Here is a 19,800-nt window from a genome sequence, read left to right as displayed (position 1 = left end):
TGACCCCTGCCTCCAGGAAAGGCCTGAGGTTGGGTGGCAGGGTGGGGAGCCTGGATGTATCCAAGGGTGGGGTTCTTCGTCCGCTGGCCCCGGGTGGCTGCCAGGAGGTAAGGGAACCAACCACAGAAACCGGCAAAACCACTGGAAAATAGGAGACGGCCCTAAACGGGACATTCTAAAGAGGATGTGGCCACAGCTGCCCCACTAGGAGAACGCAGTACGTTAAGTCATATGCTTGCTGTAATCACAAGTGAACTTTCAAAAGCGCTTAAGAGAAACATTCTCGGAAGAACTGCACCAAAATGTTACACACTGGCTGATATGAGAAAAACAGATCACTCCTGTCTATCCCTTATCTCTTTTGACGAATACTTATTACTTTTATTTTTTCCATTTCTAATCGTTATTTTCCAACGACAAATGCAAAATTAGCTCTAGTAAACATACTTGCAGAAAAGTGGAAAGTAGAAGCGCTCCCTATCTTTCCCTGCAGAGGGCGCCACCATTAATTGCTGCCTGCATTTGCACACTTGCAAACTCCCAGCAATGAGGACTTCGTTTTGAACATAGGGAGCCACCTGAGACCAACACTTACGCAAACCACTTTTTCACTTAATTCACCAGGAACGTCTTTCCAGGTCTGCATACATAGATTTACCTGGCGCTGCTCCTTCATGAGTACAAAATGTTTTAAAGACGCCAAGAAAGGAGACGGCAAAGAAGAGGGGCCCACAGAGCCCACGAGCCCTGCTCATGACTGTCCCACTCTTCCATGGCCCCAGCCTTCCTGGCCCCGTGCCTGCAGCTCCCTGGGGCCACTCTGTGTACTACTTAGCTCAGGGAGGGGGTGTCACCCACCCCCCAGCCCTGCTTGAAATCTGCTCAACGGAGCACCCCTCCCTGGGGGTCTCCTGCCCCTCCACACCCCTCCCCAGGCAGGCAGCAGGCTGGGGGCTCACCTGGGCGAAGCGGCGGGCCCGCCTGCTCGCGGCAAAGGAGTAGGTGCTGGGCAGGCGCAGGCTGACGGGCAGCACGGACACGTTGAAGTGGAGGAGGAGGACGCCCTCCCCCGGGCCCTGGAAGTCCGAGTCGTTGACCAGCACGGCCAGCTGCACGGCCCGGCTCTCCGAGATGGGGAGGCTCCGGTTGAGAACCAGCCCTGCGGGAGGGGGGTGGGTATGTGTCTGTGTGGACAGGACACGGTGATGCTGGGCGGGGGCCCTGCGGGTTGGGACCACTGTCCCACGCCGCTGCATGCCTCCTCCCCAACGCGCTCCCCGCGCACATGTGGAAACAGGTACCTCCACCCACACGGACACAGATAACAGACCTGGCGGGAGGCATTAAGGTAGAACTACTATTTAAAAGTGAGTCGCTGTGCTGAGCTGGGAGCCCAGAAGACCCTTCTCAGCTGGGAGGTAACCTTGGGGATGTGTGTGTGTGTGTGTGTGTGTGTGTGTGTGTGTGTGTGTGTGATGTGAGTGCGGGGCAGGCCACACAAGGTAAAGGACCGCCACCACCAAGGCCCTGGGAAGACCGTGCTGGCCCCTGAGAACTCTCAACAGCAGCAGCCTCCTGTGGACCCTTGGATTCCACAGACCTCCAGCACCCGGGAGCCTCCACCCTTCTGAGCACTCGCCGTGTGCCAAGGTTAAAGTTTTAGTTTAGTGGAGACAGAAAGGGGGAGGGGGGGCTCTGGCGCACATGGCACCAGAGTGAGTATGCAGGGGCTAAGATGACGTTTTCCCTCACACAGGACAGAGGGCTTCAGAGGCCTGGTGGGGGAGGGGGGGAGGAGAAACACATAGGATCAGGCCAGCCAGAAAGGGGTAAAGGCACCAGTGATCCTGGGTTCCCCAGAAGCAGACCCCCAAACAAGGACCCAAGTGCAAGTGGGTTATTTGAAAGGTGATCCTAGAAAACACGGGCAGGAGGGCAGGGGAGGGAGGCAGGGAGGCTTGAGGATGAGTACGCCCCGTCCTGCAGGTGAGCCCTGCAGGCACCTGGAGCTCAGCCCTGAGGGTGGGCGCATTCCAGGAGCCAGACAGGACAATCATCGTGGAACCCTCCGACTCTAGGACACTGAGCTGCTATTGTATGGATACATCAACCCCTTGTGAGTCGAGAGTTGCTGGTGGGGGGAGGGGGCAATAACCCCCGGGCACTCGGGCACCTGGGAGGTGGCAAAGCAGGTGCCAGGGGCCAGAGGGAGGCCTCGGTGACGACACACGTGTTGCAGTGAGTCCTGGCGTGGTCAGCACGGGGAGGTGTTGTGGTGTCCTGCCAGGGTCGGCCTCAGGACAGTTCATGGAGAGGACAGCCTGTGAACACCCACCAAGGTGGCCCAGGCAAGCCCAGCACAGACAAAGGCTGGGAGGAGGAGTGGAAGGGGCGGCTGCCTGGTGCTCAGGGGGCCAGGGCAAGCGTCTGTGTGTGCAGGGTGCTGCCCCATCCAAGGAGAGTGGGCCACCGGTTCCCCAGGGGCCCAGCCAGGCCACACCTGGCCTCGCTTACTGTAGTCATGCACGGTTGCCCGCACAAAGCTGCCGTTGGCCTGGGCCAAGGTCTCGTTGGGCGAGTGCTCTACTCGGAAGGTCTGGAGGGCCCAGGCATCCCCGGAGAGCAGCGTGCTTGTGTACCGTCTCAGGAGTTCCCCGGATGCCGGCACCACATCTGCATCGAAGACACGTAGTGTGGCCACAACAGTGCCCTGCAGAGAATAGGGGGTGCCAGTTAGGGCCCTTAAAGCCAGAGACCACGGGAAGGCACGTGCCCCACGAGTGGACCAGGTGTGTGCAGTCAGAGCTGGCTCTAGGGACAGACTGACCTGGGTTCAAGTTCCCTGGGGCCCCTTGTCAGCCTGCCCCAGTCACCCTTCCCGGGCCACTGCAGCTCACCTGTGCAACAGGTGTGACAGGCATCTACAGACGCCCCGTAAGGATGGATTAGAACACATGCCCTGGTGCTCTGCTGAGGACCTCATCTAGGTCCCCACAGAGCAGAGCAAGCACTCCTACTCTTCTCTGAGGAAACCAGGCTCCACAAGGCGGAGGAGTTAGCTCAGTGTCATAGAGTGACAGACGGCAGACCTGGGATCCAAGCCCAGGTATCCACCAGAATGCTCTCCTCCGAGCATCTTAATGCTCTCCTCCAAGTCTCTTCTGTACACCAGGCTGGAGAGGGTCACGAGGAAGGTTCTGAGCAAAGTCACAGGGCATCTCTGCTCTCACTGCTAACCAGGCTCCCCAATGTCACCACCAGGGGTTCCTGCCAGGCTCATGAGACAGTCCCCTGTGTCATGTGCCTTCCTCTCACCGGCTCATCCGCCAAACCTGCTCTTGGGGTGCCCAGAGAAGCAGGCAGTGACAACATACTACGCTCCCACCCTTCCATTGCTCCTGCTGGCCTGCCGGCTGCAGGACAGCCCGAGGCCCAGCAGGTGGCAGTCACGCTCCACATGCGTGGACCAGAAAAGGGTGGGGCCGGGATGGGCGCAGGGAGATCCCTGCCGATGTCAGCCCTGGGGCCCCACCCGCGGCGTCAGACACAGACTGGGCACTCAGGGCCCCCGGCCTCCCAAGGCAGGGGTCAGCTGGGTGCCGGTGGGGTTGGCCTCCTCTCTCCTCCTCAGCTGTCCTGGACACCGACAGAAAACCCCGACAGACAGACTGATGGACAAATGAAAGACGAATAGCTAGATGGACGGTCAGCCACACGTCTGGATGGCTAGAGGAACCGCTGAACAGACCGAGGAATAAATGGCGGATGGAGGAATCCAGACACCGAACAGAGAGACACCAGACAAGCACCAGACAAACGGACAGGCACCTCCTTCCGCTTGAACTCCACGACGGCGCTGGCGGTGTCGACGCCCCCGAGGAAGCTGGGCGCAGAGTCGTCTTCGTCGTACACGGTCACGGGGAAGGGCACCATCACCTCCTCCTCACGCGCGCCGACGCGCACCGCGCACGTAGCCACCAGCTCATACTTCTCCCGCTGCTCGCGGTCCAGGGCCCAGCGTGTGCTCACCTCCAGGCTGTCCACAGTGCAGCGGAAGGGCAGACCCTCACCTGCGCACCAAGCAGACCAGGAACCCCGGGCTGACCCCCGGGCCGGGGAAAGGGTGAGCTGCCTTCCTCAGGGGCCCACCGGGAGTGGCGGCACGGGAGGGGGTCCTGTGGATGGAGCTGGGGTGCCTGCTGGCCCCGGGCCCTGGCCCCTCCTCGGCTCCACAATGGGGCACGGCGCTCCAAGCACAGTTTGCAGTGAAGACTCTGCCCTGAGCTGCACTGTGGCTGCAGCCTGCACTGGTGCTGATGGGGAACAGAGGGACCAGGAGGCCTGCATCAGGCCCTCATCCTCATCACCTAGGAGGGCTGGGCACACCCCTTCACACACCTTGCCTCTGCTGTGGGGAGGGCTGGCACCAGCTCAGCCCAGAGATTCAGCTCCCAGCATTTGCTGGTTTCTGAAAAAAAAAAATTAGGAATTTTTTTTTTTTTTTTTTTAATTATGGAAGCGGTATGTGCTTATTTTAGAGAATGTGAGAAATAAAGCTATTCCACCACTTGGAAACAAACATGGTGGACATTTGGTGTGATTTTATATTAACACAAAAATATTTCCGACTGCCTGGTTTGAATCCCTGTCCTATATACAGGACAGGGATTGTGTGGCCCAAGGCTGGTGGTTCTGTCTCTCTGTGCCTCAGTTTCCTCACAGAAGAGGAGATGATGAAGGCAAAAGTGTCTGTTCCCTGCCAGACACTGCTGTACGTTCAGTGACTCACGTGTCTTCCCACAACGCGATGAGGGAGGACCGCTAACAACAATACACTCTTCAAGCCAAGCCTGTCCTGGAATTCATCCTCCAGAAATGACCCAAAAAAGGGGAAAGGCTGAAGGCTTTAAGGTCAACACTGACCACCCCACAGCCAACCACGGGAGGGCTGTCAACTCCACTCAGTGGGAAATCACATCAGAGCCACACATTACATGTGAATTATACATGTGGGAAATGCTTATCACGCAAACATTTCCCTCTATTGTTTACAGTTACAAAAAACCTTTCTTTTAGCGAAAAAGGCAGCTAAATCATACACTTTGCCGGCAATTCTGCATAAAGACATCTATCCCTGCTGCAGGATAAATGAAAAGATGCTGGGAGAGTGTGAGTGACTACTTTCCTTACGCTACTGAGATTTTCTTCAACGTTATTACCGGGTGTATGCCATCAACGTGGTGTGAATCCAGGTTCTACTTACTAGTAAGTCCAGCTTTTAAGTGTCCCTTTTGAGTCCCAGTTCCTCGCCTTTAAATGGTTTAATGGCACCTCAGCTGCCTTCTCTCATCTCCACTGGGATCCAATTCCCTTCCCCTCCCCACATACGTGCTCTTGGTCTCCCCAGGGCCATCTTGTGGCAGGACCATCTTGTGGCAAGGTCCACTGTCCTTGCGGCTACTCAAGCAGAATCCTGGAACCAGGCTTGGTCCCTTCTTTCATTCAACACCCCACATCCAACTCACCAGGATATCCTGCAGGATCCTCCTTCCAAGCATGCCCACAACTTGCCTGCTTCTTGTTGCCCAAAGGTTTCCACTCTCACCCCAGACCTCATCCTCTCACTCAAGGATTTCTCCTGCCTCCTAATTTGTTTCTCTGCTTCCCCCTAAACCACCCACCCCAAATCATTTCTAACACAGCAGCCAGACTAAGCTCTTAAAGGCATGTCCTGTCAATGACCCCCCCCCCCAAACACCTTCCATGGCTCCCCAGTCCCTCGCCAGGAAGCCCTGCCCCCTCCCTTGGAACTGCTCTGCCCTCAGCAGCCTCCGCCCTGCCCTGCGGTTCACTGCACTCCAGCTACATGGGGCTCCCACCTTGGGGCTCTTGAAGGGGCTCACCCTGCTTGCCTGCCACCCTCCCACCTTTGCTCCAGCGTCCCCTTTTCCCAGCCATCTGATGTGAGACAGTGGTCTCCACCACTCCACACCCTCTCAGCTTTTCGTCCCACCTAGTCCCTTCAGAGGCCACCCGATTTCCTTAGCACGTGTGTGGTCTCCATCTCCCACGGGATGGAAGCTCCAGGCAGGTGGGATTTTGGCCTGATTTGTTCACTCTCTCATCCTTGGTCCCTAGAACAGTGCCTGGCCCATGGCAGGCGTACATGAGATACTCGTGGACTTCTGAATGAACGGATGACGGGGTGGTGCAGAGTAAACTCGACGGCTTGTGTAGAGGGACCGCAGCGCCGTGCCTGGCACTCAGCAGGCACCGAGGAAGGCTCCACGCGGTGGGCACTCACCTCCCAGAAGCCGGTAGGCCACGCTGACGTTGGGGCAGAGGAATTGCACAGGCAGCAGGCGGAACTGGTGGAAGGTGCCGGGAGGCCTGTTCTCCCGAATGCGGAAGGAGAGGCCCGTCTCGGGGAAGCAGAGCTCCCGGGGTTTGAGGGCACCGCAAGCCGGGAAGGAGGCGTTGATGAGGGAGAAGTACACTCGGGCACAGCCCGGCCACTGGCACTCGCCCTCACGAAGGGACGCGGGCGACAGGAAGACCTGGAGGTAGACGGTGAGCAGCGGGAAGCCACCGTCTGCAGAGAGAGAAGTCAGGCCCGCCGGGGGGTCAGCCACACCTGCCCGGCGGCGGCGGGGAACGGAGCAGGGAGGGGGCAGGAGCTCGGGGCTGGGGCAAAGCCCAGTCCTCACCAGGGTCCACAGGGCTCCTCTGGGCTCTCTGGCCCGGCCACCACCTCCTGGGGGTGCCTCACCGGCCCACCTCTCTTGTTATTCAGGTCTCAGCTCAAATACCCTTCCTCAGGGAGGTGCCCTGAGCCCCGGGTCTAACACCAAGTGGAGAGCTTCCCCAGGGAGGGCTCTTGCCCCGCCCCTTTCCCCAAGGCAGTTTCTTTTTTTTTTTTAATTTTTAAAAACACTTTCATTTATTCTATTCTATTCTATTTTTCTATCTTTGGCTACGCCACTTGCGGGATCTTAGTTCTCCGACCAGGAACTGAACCCGGACCCTTGGGAGTGAAAGCGCAGAGCCCTAACCACTGGACCACCAGGGAATCCATGTCCCCACCCCCGCCCCCCAGGCAGTTTCATTGTCTTCGTAGACACACACTTCCCCAGCACCTAGAGAGGGGATTTCTGGCAAGTTCCAGCATGGAGGCACCACAGCAACTCCCCCTCCAACTGGTCTGGATCTCAGCTGGGGTCGGGGGCTCCTCCCGGGCCCTCTATCTCAGCCCTGGGGAAGTGGCGGCCCCTCACATATTCATTCATTCTCTGTGCTTCTTACTAGCCTGTCCTCCGTTGCGCCAATCTCCTGCCGTGGTTAATAATTCTCTATACAAACTTTCCCTGTTCAAATTACTGATTTCTCTCCTGACTGGACCCGACAGGTACCCGAGGTCACTCTCCAATCACGAACAGAACAGGCCTCCTACGAAACTCAGATCCTCAGCAAATTCCACCCTGGCCTCCACCCCAGTGGCCCTGGTTCTTCAAGTTCCCCACTGGGGTCTCAAGATGCAGACGGTGGCAACTAAGTGTGTGCAGAACCAAGACCTATGTCAGGTGCTGCCTCCTCCAGGAGCCGCCTGGGGTGCCCTGACGGGGGGCATCTTTACTTGGGGACCCTGGCTTCACTTGGCAGATGGGTGCGGTCATTCTGCCCCTGTCGGGCAGAGCCGCCCACTCTGTGTTCCCAGGCATGCCGCCTGTCTCTCAGCGCACACGGGGGCTCGGGGCCGGTGTGAGGGTCCAGGGAGGCCATGTCTACGGTGGAGGGGCTCAGAGGGGGGCGCTACTGGGTGTGTGATCACCATGTGGTGCCACAAGGCACAACTCTGCTCCACGACCCCTGCTCCCCGCAAGTCCCAGGGTCCCCCGTGGCCTACACTCCAGCTCGGACCTCTGCTCTGAGGAGTTGGCCAGGCCTTCTTCCTGCTCCACTTCCGTCTCTGGCACCAGGCCCAAGTCCCTGCCAGGTGTCAAGGGCAGCTTGCTGCTGACTTCCCTGGTGGCGCAGTGGTTAAGACTCTGTGCTCCCAAAGCAGGGGAGCCCAGGTTTGCTCCCTGGTCAGGGAACTAGATCCCACATGCATGCTGCAACTAAGAGTTCGCATCCCACAACTAAGGAGCCCGCCTGTTGCAACTAAGGAGCCAGTGAGCTGCAACTAAGGAGAACTGGGAGCCACACTTTCCGTGGGAACTGCTGCTTCTCCAGCAAGTTGCAGACCATTTGCTAAAGCAAGATCTTGGGATTTTTCTCCTCTTAACTCCTCTCTCACAACCCCAAATCCTTGTTAACCCAACTGGAAAAGGCATCTGGATCTGGAGAGAGCACCCAAATCCTTCACGTGGCTTCTCCAAAATCCAAACAGCCTCAGAAGGCCTAAGGGTCATCAGTGGTCCCCAAGCTCACCCTCGCTCCCTCACTGGCTGCGCACAGAGGCGGGCCAGCCTCATCTCACTCTCTCCACTCCCACGCAGCAGGAGTCATAGGGGAGCCACCCTTGGTGTGATGTGTGCTGTGTGAGGCTAAGGCGAGGGCGGGGGGGTGGGGGCAGTGAGGTGCGTAGGGGTCAGGGCTGCTCCCTTACTGCGGATGCTGAGCTTCTCCCAGGAGCTGTGGTCCAGGCTCCGGTTAAGGTAGAGAAGCCCCGTGTCCTCCTGGATACGGACCCAGTCGTTCTCGTGCAGCCGCGTGCGGTAGGCGCCGTAGAGGTGCTGGCCCAGGCGGAAGCTGGGCACCTCCTCGGGGACGTCTTGCAGGGCGTGGACGTAGAGCAGGGGCATGCCGGCCGGCTGGTCCACGTACAGCTTCTCCCAGTAAGCATCCCTTGAGAAGTAGAGTCCCAGCGGGGCTGCAGGAAGCAGGGAAGCACATGAGGGAGGGAGGGAGGGAGGGGTGATGACGGTGATGAGAGAGCCCAGAGCAGGCCTCCTAGGCAGACCAGTATTCCCCAGCGGCTTTATTTCACATTTTTTAAAATTGGAGGGCTTCCCTGGTGGCGCAGTGGTTGAGAATCTGCCTGCGAATGCAGGGGACATGGGTTCGAGCCCTGGTCTGGGAAGATCCCACATGCCGCGGAGCAACTAGGCCCGTGAGCCACAACTACTGAGCCTGCGCGCCTGGAGCCTGTGCTCCGCAACAAGAGAGGCCGTGATAGTGAGAGGCCCGCGCACCGCGATGAAGAGTGGTCCCCGCTTGCCTCAACTAGAGAAAGCCCTTGCACAGAAATGAAGACCCAACACAGCCAAAAATAAATAAATAAATAAAATTGGAGTACAGTTGCTTTAAAATGTTGCGTTAGTTGCTGCTGTACAGCAAAGTGAATCAGCTATATGTATACATATATCCCCTCCTTTTTGAATTTCCTTCCCATTTAGGTCACCACAGAGCACTGAGTAGAGTTCCCTGAGCTATAGAACAGGTTCTCATTAGTTATCTATTTTATACATAGTATGCAAAGTGTATATATGTCAATCCCAATCTCCCAATTCATCCCATCTACCCATTTTACATTTTAATAATAGATTCTTTGTGGACCAAAAAAGAAAACTTCACTAATTTAAAATTCCGATCTTAGTAGGTCTTTCTCATCTGTAGTCCTAAGTACATCAACACACAATTATCTATATAGCTAAACACTAGCTGAGGGACCTCCCTGGTGGCGCAGTGGTTAAGACTCTGTGCTCCCAAAGCAGGGGGCCCGGGTTTGCTCCCTGGTCAGGGAACTAGATCCCACATGCATGCTGCAACTAAGAGTTCACATCCCACAACTAAGGAGCTCGCCTGCTGCAACTAAGGAGCTGGTGAGCCACAACTAAGGAGAACTGCGAGCCACAAATAAGGAGCCTGGAAGCTGCAACTAAGACCCAGCGCAACTAAATAACTAACTAAATAAATATTAAATAAAAAACACTAGCTGAAAGTACACCGCTTTAAAACAGAAAAAGGAGGACGTGAGGCAGCTTAAAACCGTTGCAAAATCGTTCTCGATTACCCAAGTTTGATAAGCAGGTGAACCACTCAGCTGGGAGCTCACCCAGGCTTCTGAGCAAATCACCTGGAGCCAGAGTTTTCAAGTGTACAAGACGCTGCCAGACAAGCAGGGCAGGCAGGAGTCACCAAAGATGAACACAGCACTAATAAATCTTTAGCTAAAGTCAATCACACTCCTACCATATGACCCAGAAATTCCACTCCATTTACCCAAGAGAAATGAAAACATATGTCCATCAAATGACTTATTCACAAATGCTGGGGTTATTCACAGAGCCAAGAACTGGAAAGAGTCCCGATGTGCTCCAGCGGGTGAACAGATAAGCAAACGGTGGTCCATCAGGGCCACTGACACACAGGACAGCCTGGACGGATCTCACAGACATCCTGCCAAGTAGAAGGAGCAGCATGAAAGAATCACGTGGCACGGTTCCAGACTGATTTTAAGTGACAGAAATCAGACTGGCTACCTGTTGGTGGCGGGGGAGGCAACACACCAGGAAGGGCAGGAGGCATGTTCTGGGGAACATAAAGGCTGTGTATCCCGATACGGGCATGGCTCACACAGGCACATCCATTGGTTAACAGTGTACAGCCAAGATTTATGCGCTTCAACCTATGTAGATTTTGCCGAAATTGATCGCCAAGGGACTGTGGGTAGCGCTGTAAATGCCACGAGGAAGGCGGATGCTGACCATGGCTGCGCTGGGTGAGCCCACGGGAGCCCTCATCCTACTAACTCTGCTGACTTTGTGTATGTTCAGCATTTTTCATCACAAAAAGTTTTAAAAAATAGTAAGAATTTTTTAAAAGGTGGATAAATGGGCAAGCAATGCTTAAAAAACCTGCAAATGCTTAAAAACCTACTCTACGAAGCACAAAAAAGTACCAACGCATAAAGCAAACATGAGAAACACTGTACTTGTGTGTAATCGATTTCTCCTTTCAATCGGTTTGTTTCCACCTACATCCCGCTTCCCCTGCAGCCATGGGGGTGAGTGGCCGGTCCACTCCGCACCAGCAGAGGAACCCTGGGTCTGCCTGGGTCCTTGAGGACTCCCTTGGGTGTGGGAAACAATCAAGTGCCAGGTGAAGTCAGGTGAAGAGAACAGGTGAGACCTTTTGGATCCCAAAGTGGTAAAATAGTAAGAAAACTAGAAGGCTGCTTGCACTGTGGAAGGTTTCCCAAGGATGACCTCAAAGGCAGCCAGGCTGGGAATGCCAACTTGGAGGGAAGTGTGCATTCGGTCCTGCCAGCCCAGTGCCCAGTGTGGGAGCTGCCCTGCCAGACAGGCCTGGACCACAGAGCAAGGGGGAGAGGGAGAGAGCAGGAGAGAAACAGAGGGAGAGGGAGGGAAGGAGGGGAAAGAGAAAGGGGATCAGGTGAAAGGGGGAGAGGAACGGGGGGAAAGGGGGAGAGGAAGGTGGGGAAAGAGAGCGATGCTCTGGCTAGAGCCAAAGGCCTGGCCCTGCACACCCCACACTAAAGACAGAGATGGAGGGAAGGGGGCTGCACGCCTGGTGCTGACCCACTAGACCTTCAGAAATCTGCTCCCTAAGAGCGCTGTCCCTGGAGTGGGACCCAGAGTTGCTGGGCCTCTGCAGGTGCAGTACAGGGAAGGGCAGGCTAGGACCTCCAGGAGCCAGCCCTGTGCCCTGAGATAGGCTCTGTGCTGTGGCCTTCCTGCCCTGTAGCCTCTTGGGGGAGGATCCACCCCAGAGCATCACACTGCCTGCCATCCAAGAGGGAGGCAGCTCAAGGAGCCGCAGGAAGAATTCACGCTGGGGAACTCTGGGGAGGGAGAGCTGAGACACTGCTTCCCCCACCCTGGGGTCTCGTTGGCAGAGACCACCGGCAGGAGCTGCCCACACGTGGCTGAACGTCACCCTCCTGTCCCCACACCCTCCCTACTGGCCCAAGAAGACACAGGCTGCCCCACAGGTGCACTCAGGGCTGACTTCTTTGGGATTTAGTGGCTGATGCCCACAGAGAGGCAGGCAGCTCAGAGGGCTGTGTCAGCCCCAAACGGCCACAAGGCTGGACTCTTCCCTGCTCCTGTTAAAGGGCAGCCAATGGCACCGGCTTGGAGCAGGCCTTTTGCAAGCCGGGCCGAGTGATGGGCCACGGCTGACAGGTCCTCCCACACAGCTAGGATTCACTCCACAGGCTCGAGCTTCCCCAGAGAAGCTCATAGTTTGGGGTCCCGAAGAGGATCCTACAACACTGCCCATCACGGCTCTTTTTTTTCTTTTTTCTTCATTTGAAAATATCTTCTTCCAATTTATGACTTACATATTGATTTTTTTTTTTTTAACATCTTCATCACTGCTCTTGAGACAAAGGCAGGAGTACTTCCTGTGGTGTCTCCTCATCCAACAGGAGAGGAGAGTCACCCAACGGGAGGGGAGGGACAGCCGCAGAGGGGTCCCTGATGGGGCTCGTACCCCACTAGGAGCGTGCCAGAGCCCCACCGCGCCGCCTGGCAGAGTAACCCCGGGTCTGTGCTCCTCACAGAAATCAGACGGGCCCCCAGCCTATAGCAGCACCCTGCCCGGGAAGGCCGAGTCTGGGAAGCCAGGCTCAGAAGGGGGACAGAACCAGGCACAGCTCTGCTGCCCCAAGACAAGGGCCTGAATCACGACAGAGCCAGGCTCCCTTTCCCTCCAACCCACAGTCCACGAGGCTGCGAGTCAGAGGGTCTAGTGGGAGCTCTGGGGTGGGGGGTGGACGGGCAGGGGGAAGGGGCCCGGAAGCTGCTGCTCACTGCCCCGTGGACAGGAGAAGGGAGGGTCTCCCTTCCCTCTACCACCGCCTTCTCCAGAGGACCTGGCCCACCGCAGCTCCCCGCCGCCTCGCAGCGGTGTGGTGTGCAGTGAGCGCAGCCGGCTGGACCGACAAAGCGCAAGGCCAAGCCCCCCACCCGCACACACCGACCCTCCATTTTCTTCGCAATCCCAGACGGAGGTGCCAACGGGACCACTGCTTTGCAAACAGACACTGAGGCGGGAACAAAAGAAAGCTGTCTGCATGCTCAAGGGCACACACACAGCCAGCCAGAGAACTGGGATTCGGACGGCAGTCTCTCCAGCAGCACACCCCTGTCCGGCCTGCTCAACCCCACTTCACAGCGGGCCAGGCCCTGCAGCCACCGTACCCACTGCCCCGCTGAGCCCTGCGTGGTGACCGCAAGTCAGCAACACCAGCCTGCAGTGGAAGGCGGTCCCCGAGGGCTCACCTTCTCTTGGGAAGCTTGCATTCCCACCCAAAGAGGGTGAGAGACTGTAATTCCCAGTGGTTGACAGGGTGGTGGCCTGGTGGCAGCCCAGGCTCGTGACACCACGCTGGGTGGGAAGGGGGCTCAGCCAGGGCCAGGACCGCCAGCGTCCTCCTCACCCTGGCAGAAAGGTGCGCACCGACCGCTAGTGATCTGGGATGCTGCCAGCGAGTCCCGTCTCACAGAGCTGCAGGCAACTCTGCCGGTGGGGAGCCCAGGGTGGATGTTGGTCCACAAGACAGCACACCGCCAAGGGCAGCCTGTGTCTGCCAGCCCGCTAGGCCACCAGCTCTCCGTGGTCTGCCAGACCCCTCCGTGGAGAGGTGAGGTCTGCATTCTGGCCCCCGGCATACCAGCAAGAGTGTGCCGTGTGACGACTGAGCCTATGTCAGGAGAGGAGCACAGCTTCCGCTGGCTCATCCTCTGGGGACACACACACACGCAAACACCCCGTCCCCGGCCCCGGCCAGCTGTGCAAGAACCAGCTGCCCTTGGAGCCACCAGTGGGGGGACCTTACAGATGCGTCTTCTGTGTCAGGGGGAGATGCCTGCCCCACCTGCCAGGTAGGGAGGAGCAGATCCAGAACGGGGCTCCTCCTCCAGGGCCCCCTGGAGTGCATGTACTTTCAATGGTCCGGGGTCCGGGAGGTAGGAGGGGCCCAAGCTCCCGGGAGCCCCTACCTCCAAGCTGGTCCAGTCCCCACCATACAGACCACATGTGCAGGACAGAATGGGCCTTGCCCGCTCTCATCTCACAGAGCCAGGCCCTACGGGATCTGTGTGGGGCTCAGTCTGTTGCTGCCTAAAGGGATTTGTGGGCTGGGCAATGCTTGTGAGCAGAAACAGACTTAAATACACTTAAAATGCCTCCCAGGTGGTCCCTGATCAATGCTCCTCCTTGTCACAAACACTTTTAGATGGAAAAACGCATGCTCCGAGGTGGGGAATGAGGACGTGGGTGCAGGGCTGGCCTCAAGGGGGTGTAGCCTGGGGAGACCACAGGACCCCATGCTTGGTTTAATGCTCTGCTGTCACTGTCCTAAAATCCTTCAAAATTCTAGAACAAGGGGCCCACATCTTCATTCCACACTGGGCCCCACAAATGATGCGGCCAATCCCGGTGGGTGAATGAGAAGAGCCTGGGATGGGCCGTCGCGGGTGTCCAGTTTCGTGGGGCTGTGCAGCCTCTGCAGAGTGGTGGCCTCCTCCGGACCTCGCTTTCTTCAACTGTGAACAAGAGGAGGGCAGGCTGGGGAGAGGAGGAGCAGCCGGAGCAGGTGCAGACAGGGCGCACCTTTGGACAGGTACATACTGTACAAAGCTCTCACTTCGGATTCACAATCACCGTGTGCAAATCCCTGCACTGCCCCATTTCACAGGTAAGAACACTGAGGCTGGGAGGTGAGAAGCTTTCCCAAGGTCAAACAGCTGGAGATTCTGCATCTCGGGGTTTGGTACAATGGCTAACAAAGTGGTGGTGGAAGTCAGGATCAGGGCAGACGCTGGTCCCGCTGGGAAGCCCAGGGCCCTGCCAGCTGACCACTCCTCCCTGCCGGCATTGTTTTGCCAGGAAGGTCTTCCTGGCCTGTGAACTCAGACCTGCCTCTGGTGAGAGCCTCCCCTGGAACTTCGGGCAGGTCAACACAGCAGGACTTGCAAAGCTTGTCCCACCCATGCCTTCCATCCCTGAATGTCACCGGGTGACAGAATTCTCCCCCCACACAGGTTCATGTTTCTGCCTGGACAGGTGATGGTCCACATCACCTCGAGGTTCTGGTTCCTCAGGTTGCCCCGGCACCGCAGCAAGGGCTGAGGAGCTGGTTTCTGCTCACACAGGAGGGGCGGGTCCCGCACTGCTCATGACACAACTGCCAAAGGCCCAAGTCGCTGCTCGCGTTTGGAGAGACCCCAAGAACCTTCACGGCGTGTGCGTGTGTGTGTGTGTGCATGCCCGGGCATGCAGGAGGTGGCAGAGGTGCATGGGTCCAAGACCCCATCTGCTCCCACCCTGCCCCACCCCTGCAGGGAGAAGACGTGGAACTGAGGTTCAGTGGGGGTAAGGTGCTGCTCTGCTCCGAGCAGGGCCTCCTTCAACATCTTTATAAGTAGAGTGACCCGGGCACTGACGCTCTCATTCGGTGCATGCAGGCACCAGCCTTCTTGTACCCTGGAAAGGCAGCTTTCAACGTTCCATACCTGGCTGGGATGTGTCATTTACTTGTATTTGGATGCAGACAGAACCAGGCCCAAGTCCCCACCTCACTCTCGTTCATTTAACTCTCCACAAGCTCAGACGTGCGTGCACACTCACACAGGCACTCTTACCTGCACTGGTCACAGGGGCATACGTTCTCAGACGTGCACGGGATGCTCTGAGCACCCTCCTTTGTGGTGGAGGACATCGCACGTGGACAAGAGTTTCTGGCTGTCATCCCTTGCTTCTGCGGCACAGGGTGTGGGGACATCCTCTGGGCTCCACCTCAGTCACATGCCAGACGCACACCGTCCCTCGGTGCCAGCGCCGCCCACGCCCTTACCCCGCGATCACCTTCCCACAGCTTTCCAGACCAGACGCCTCTGTACGCCCGCTGACAGCCTCAATTCCCCTGTGCCTGGAGGGTCGCCTCCTGCTAGCCTGCACAACCTAGCCAACTTCTCCACGTGCAGTGGGCTGTGACCCCAGCCTGGGGAGGGGGCCCCTTCCCTGGGTGTCCGCCCTTAGCCTGAGGGGGGGCCCACAGAGCTCTCCTACACTCACCACTGCTGACCAACTCTTATGTTAACCTCTCCTGGTTCCTTTGCTGTGTGGGTACTGCCTCCTGACTGGATGCAGACTGATACACACACATCTCCCTCTTACATATACACTTCTTATCTCACACGCACGTGGTTACACACTCTCACATTGTTGCACACTCACCCCCCCTTCCCCATTCTCTCATTCATTTAGTGAGACACACTGAGCCTGCCCAGCCCTGACTGTAGGCTCACCTCACCAGCTCTCCTGATCAGCCCTGGCCATCAGGGGCCACACACAGCTCCCCTGAGGTTCCCTCGACCTCCTCGCCACCCTCAGCGGAGGATGTGCTGCCATCTGACCATGCCAGGCCAGATCCAGGCAGTTACTTCCTAACCGGGTGCCCTTGGCTAATCAGAGGGAGTCACACTCACCGTGGTCATGGACACACCCAGGGCCCCAGACAACTAGAAATGTCCTAGGACTACACCTTGAAAGCCAGAATTTGGGGCTCTCAAGAAAGAAAAAACATTGTGAGATGGTATGATCTGGGAACCGTGTGGGGTTACAGCAGTGCCTGAATCTGTGTGCAAGGCAGGCCCTTCCTGCAGAATCCACTCACCGGGCAGCCCCGCTCCTGCCCTTGATGAGCGCCAGATCATGCAGATGACAGTTTTATTATGGCCCAGCAGAACCTCCTTAACAGACGGTTTCCTAATGCCATCATCTTCACTGGGAATGGGAACCAGATCTCATGGACTCCTCCCCGGGGGCGGCCGCTCCCCCTGCGGGCCTGCTGTCCCCGTAGCGTGGGGGGGGGGGTCCCTCCAGCCCCAAGGCCCAGACAAGGGTGCTTGGCACCATCACCCTCTCCTCGTCCACCTCACGCCCCTCCTCCCATATCCCGTTCACGTTTTCTCTTTATTCCAGTTGAATATTTGATACGTACAAAGAGTATATTTTGCAGAACATTTATGCCGGAAGTATATTCTGTGACAAACATCCATGAGCCCATGGCTGACCTAACTGGACACTTGGCATTGCTGCTGCCCCTCCCACGCCCTCACCTTCCACCTCATCCACTCACAGCAAACGTGAATCTGTGTCTGTGTTTTTCTTATCCCCCTCCACTTTAAAACACTTTTACCTCATTCTATTTTTTTTTTTTGGAATTTTTGAATTTTATTTTATTTATTTTTTTATATAGCAGGTTCTTATTAGTTATCCATTTTATATATATTAGCGTATATATGTCAATCTCAATCTCCCAATTCATCACACCCCTGCCCTGCCACTTTCCCCCCTTGGTGTCCACATGTTTGTTCTCTACATCTATGTCTCTATTTCTGCCCTGCAAACTGGTTCATCTGTACCATTTTTCTAGGTTCCACATATGCGTTAATATACGATATTTGTTCTTCTCTTCTGACTTAGTTCACTCTGTATGACAGTCTCTAGATGCATACACGTCTCTACAGATAACCCAATTTCGTTCCTTTTTATGGCTGAGTAATATTCCATTGTATATATGTGCCACATCTTCTTTATGCATTCGCCTGTCGACGGGCATCTGGGTTGCTTCCATGACCTGGCTATTGTAAATAGTGCTGCAATGAACATTGGGGTACATGTGTCTTTTTGAATTATGGTTTTCTCTGGGTATATACCCAGTAGTGGGATTGCTGGGTCATATGGTAATTCTATTTTTAGTTTTTTAAGGAACCTCCATGCTGTTCTCCATAGTGGCTGTGTCAATTTACATTCCCACCAACAATGCAAGAGGGTTCCCTTTTCTCCACACCCTCTCCAACATTTGTTGTTTACAGATTTTCTGATGATGCCCATTCTAACTGGTGTGAGGTGATACCTCACTGTAGTTTTGATTTGCATTTCTCTAATAATTAGTGATGTTGAGCAGCTTTTCATGTGCTTCCTGGCCATCTGTATATCTTCTTTGGAGAAATGTCTATTTGGGTCTTCTGCCCAGTTTTAGATTGTTTGTTTGTTTTTTTTAATATTGAGCTTCACGAGCTGTTTATATTTTTTGGAGATTAATCCTTTGTCCATTGATTCATTTGCAAATATTTTCTCCCATTCTGAGGGTTGTCTTTTCATCTTGTTTGTAGTTTCCTTTGCTTTGCAAAAGCTTTTAAGTTTCATTAGGTCCCATTTGTTTATTTTTGTTTTTATTTCCATTACTCTAGGAGGTGGATCAAAAAAGATCTTGCTGTGATTTATGTCAAAGAGTGTTCTTCCTATGTTTTCCTCTAAGAGCTTTATAGTGTCCGGTCTTACATTTAGGTCTCTAATCCATTTTGAGATTATTTTTGTGTATGGTGTTAGGGAGTATCCTAAAATCATTCTTTTACATGTAGCTGTCCAGTTTTCCCAGCACCACTTATTGAAGAGACTGTCTTTTCTCCATTGTATATCCTTGCCTCCTTTGTCATAGATTAGTTGACCATAGGTGTGTGGGTTTATCTCTGGGCTTTCTATCCTGTTCCGTTGATCTATATTTCTGTTTTTCTGCCAGTACCATATTGTCTTGATTAGCTTTGTAGTATAGTCTGAAGTCAGGGAGTCTGATTCCTCCAGCTCTGTTTTTTTCCCTCAAGACTGCTTTGGCTATTCAGGGTTTTTTGTGTTTCCATAAAAATTTTAAGATTTTTTTGTTCTAGTTCTGTAAAAAAAAGCCATTCGTAATTTGATAGGGATTGCATTGACTCCGTAGATTGCTCTGGGTAGTATAGTCATTTTCATAATATTGATTCTTCCAATCCAAGAACATGGTATATATCTCTCTATCTGTTTGTATTATCTTTAATTTCTCTCATCAGTGTCTTATACTTTTCTGCATACAGGTCTTTTGTCTTCCTAGGTAGGTTTATTCCTAGGTATTTTATTATTTTTGTTGCAATGGTAAATGGGAGTGTTTCCTTAATTTCTCTTTCAGATTTTTCATCATTAGTGTATAGGAATGCAAGAGATTTCTGTGCATTAATTCTGTATCCTGCAACTTTACCAAATTCATTGATCAGCTCTAGTAGTTTTCTGGTGGCATCTTTAGGATTCTCTATGTATAGTATCACGTCATCTGCAAACAGTGACAGTTTTACTTCTTCTTTTCCAATTTGTATTTCTTTTTCTTCTCTGATTGCCGTGGCTAGGACTTCCAAAACTATGTTGAATAATAGTGGCGAAAGTGGACATCCTTGTCTTGTTCCTGATCTTAGAGGAAATGCTTTCAGTTTTTCACCATTGAGAATGATGTTTGCTGTGCGTTTGTCGTATATGGCCTTTATTATGTTGAGGTAGGTTCCCTCTATGACCACTTTCTGGAGAGTTTTTATCATAAATCGGTGTTGAATTTTGTCAAAAGCTTTTTCTGCATCTATTGAGATGATCATATGGTTTTTATTCCTCAATTTGTTAATATGGTGTATCACATTGATTGATTTGTGTATACTGAAGAATCTTTGCATCCCTGGGATATATCCCACTTGATCGTGGTGTATGATCCTTTTAACGTGTTGTTGGATTCTGTTTGCTAGTATTTTGTTGAGGATTTTTGCATCTATATTCATCAGTGATATTGGCCTGTAATTTTCTTTTTTTGTAGTATCTTTGTCTGGTTTTGCTATCAGGGTGATGGTGGCCTCATAGAATGAGTTTGGGAGTGTTTCTTCCTCTGCAATTTTTTGGAAGAGTTTGACAAGGATGGGTGTTAGCTCTTCTCTAAATGTTTGATAGAATTCATCTGTGAAGCCATCTGGT

The 19,800-nt window shown here is 54.4% G+C and overlaps 1 protein-coding gene across 1 annotated transcript in view; it reads right to left on the bottom strand.

The window, feature by feature from the left end:
- Positions 1-19,800, bottom strand: part of RET (ret proto-oncogene) — a 60,522-nt gene that overhangs the window by 21,756 nt on the left and 18,966 nt on the right. Inside the window, exons 2-6 of the mRNA XM_059900585.1 lie at positions 8,609-8,872; positions 6,305-6,592; positions 3,829-4,070; positions 2,515-2,710; positions 960-1,159 (exon numbers count right to left, since the gene is read on the bottom strand). Coding sequence (XP_059756568.1) covers positions 960-1,159; positions 2,515-2,710; positions 3,829-4,070; positions 6,305-6,592; positions 8,609-8,872 — 1,190 coding nt within the window. The remainder of the gene's footprint in view (positions 1-959; positions 1,160-2,514; positions 2,711-3,828; positions 4,071-6,304; positions 6,593-8,608; positions 8,873-19,800) is intronic.

This window comes from Balaenoptera ricei, chromosome 16, assembly GCF_028023285.1.
Source record: "Balaenoptera ricei isolate mBalRic1 chromosome 16, mBalRic1.hap2, whole genome shotgun sequence".
Classification (NCBI taxonomy): domain Eukaryota; kingdom Metazoa; phylum Chordata; class Mammalia; order Artiodactyla; family Balaenopteridae; genus Balaenoptera; species Balaenoptera ricei.
Note: the sequence above shows the minus strand (reverse complement) of the source record. Positions and strands in the feature narration are given on the sequence as shown.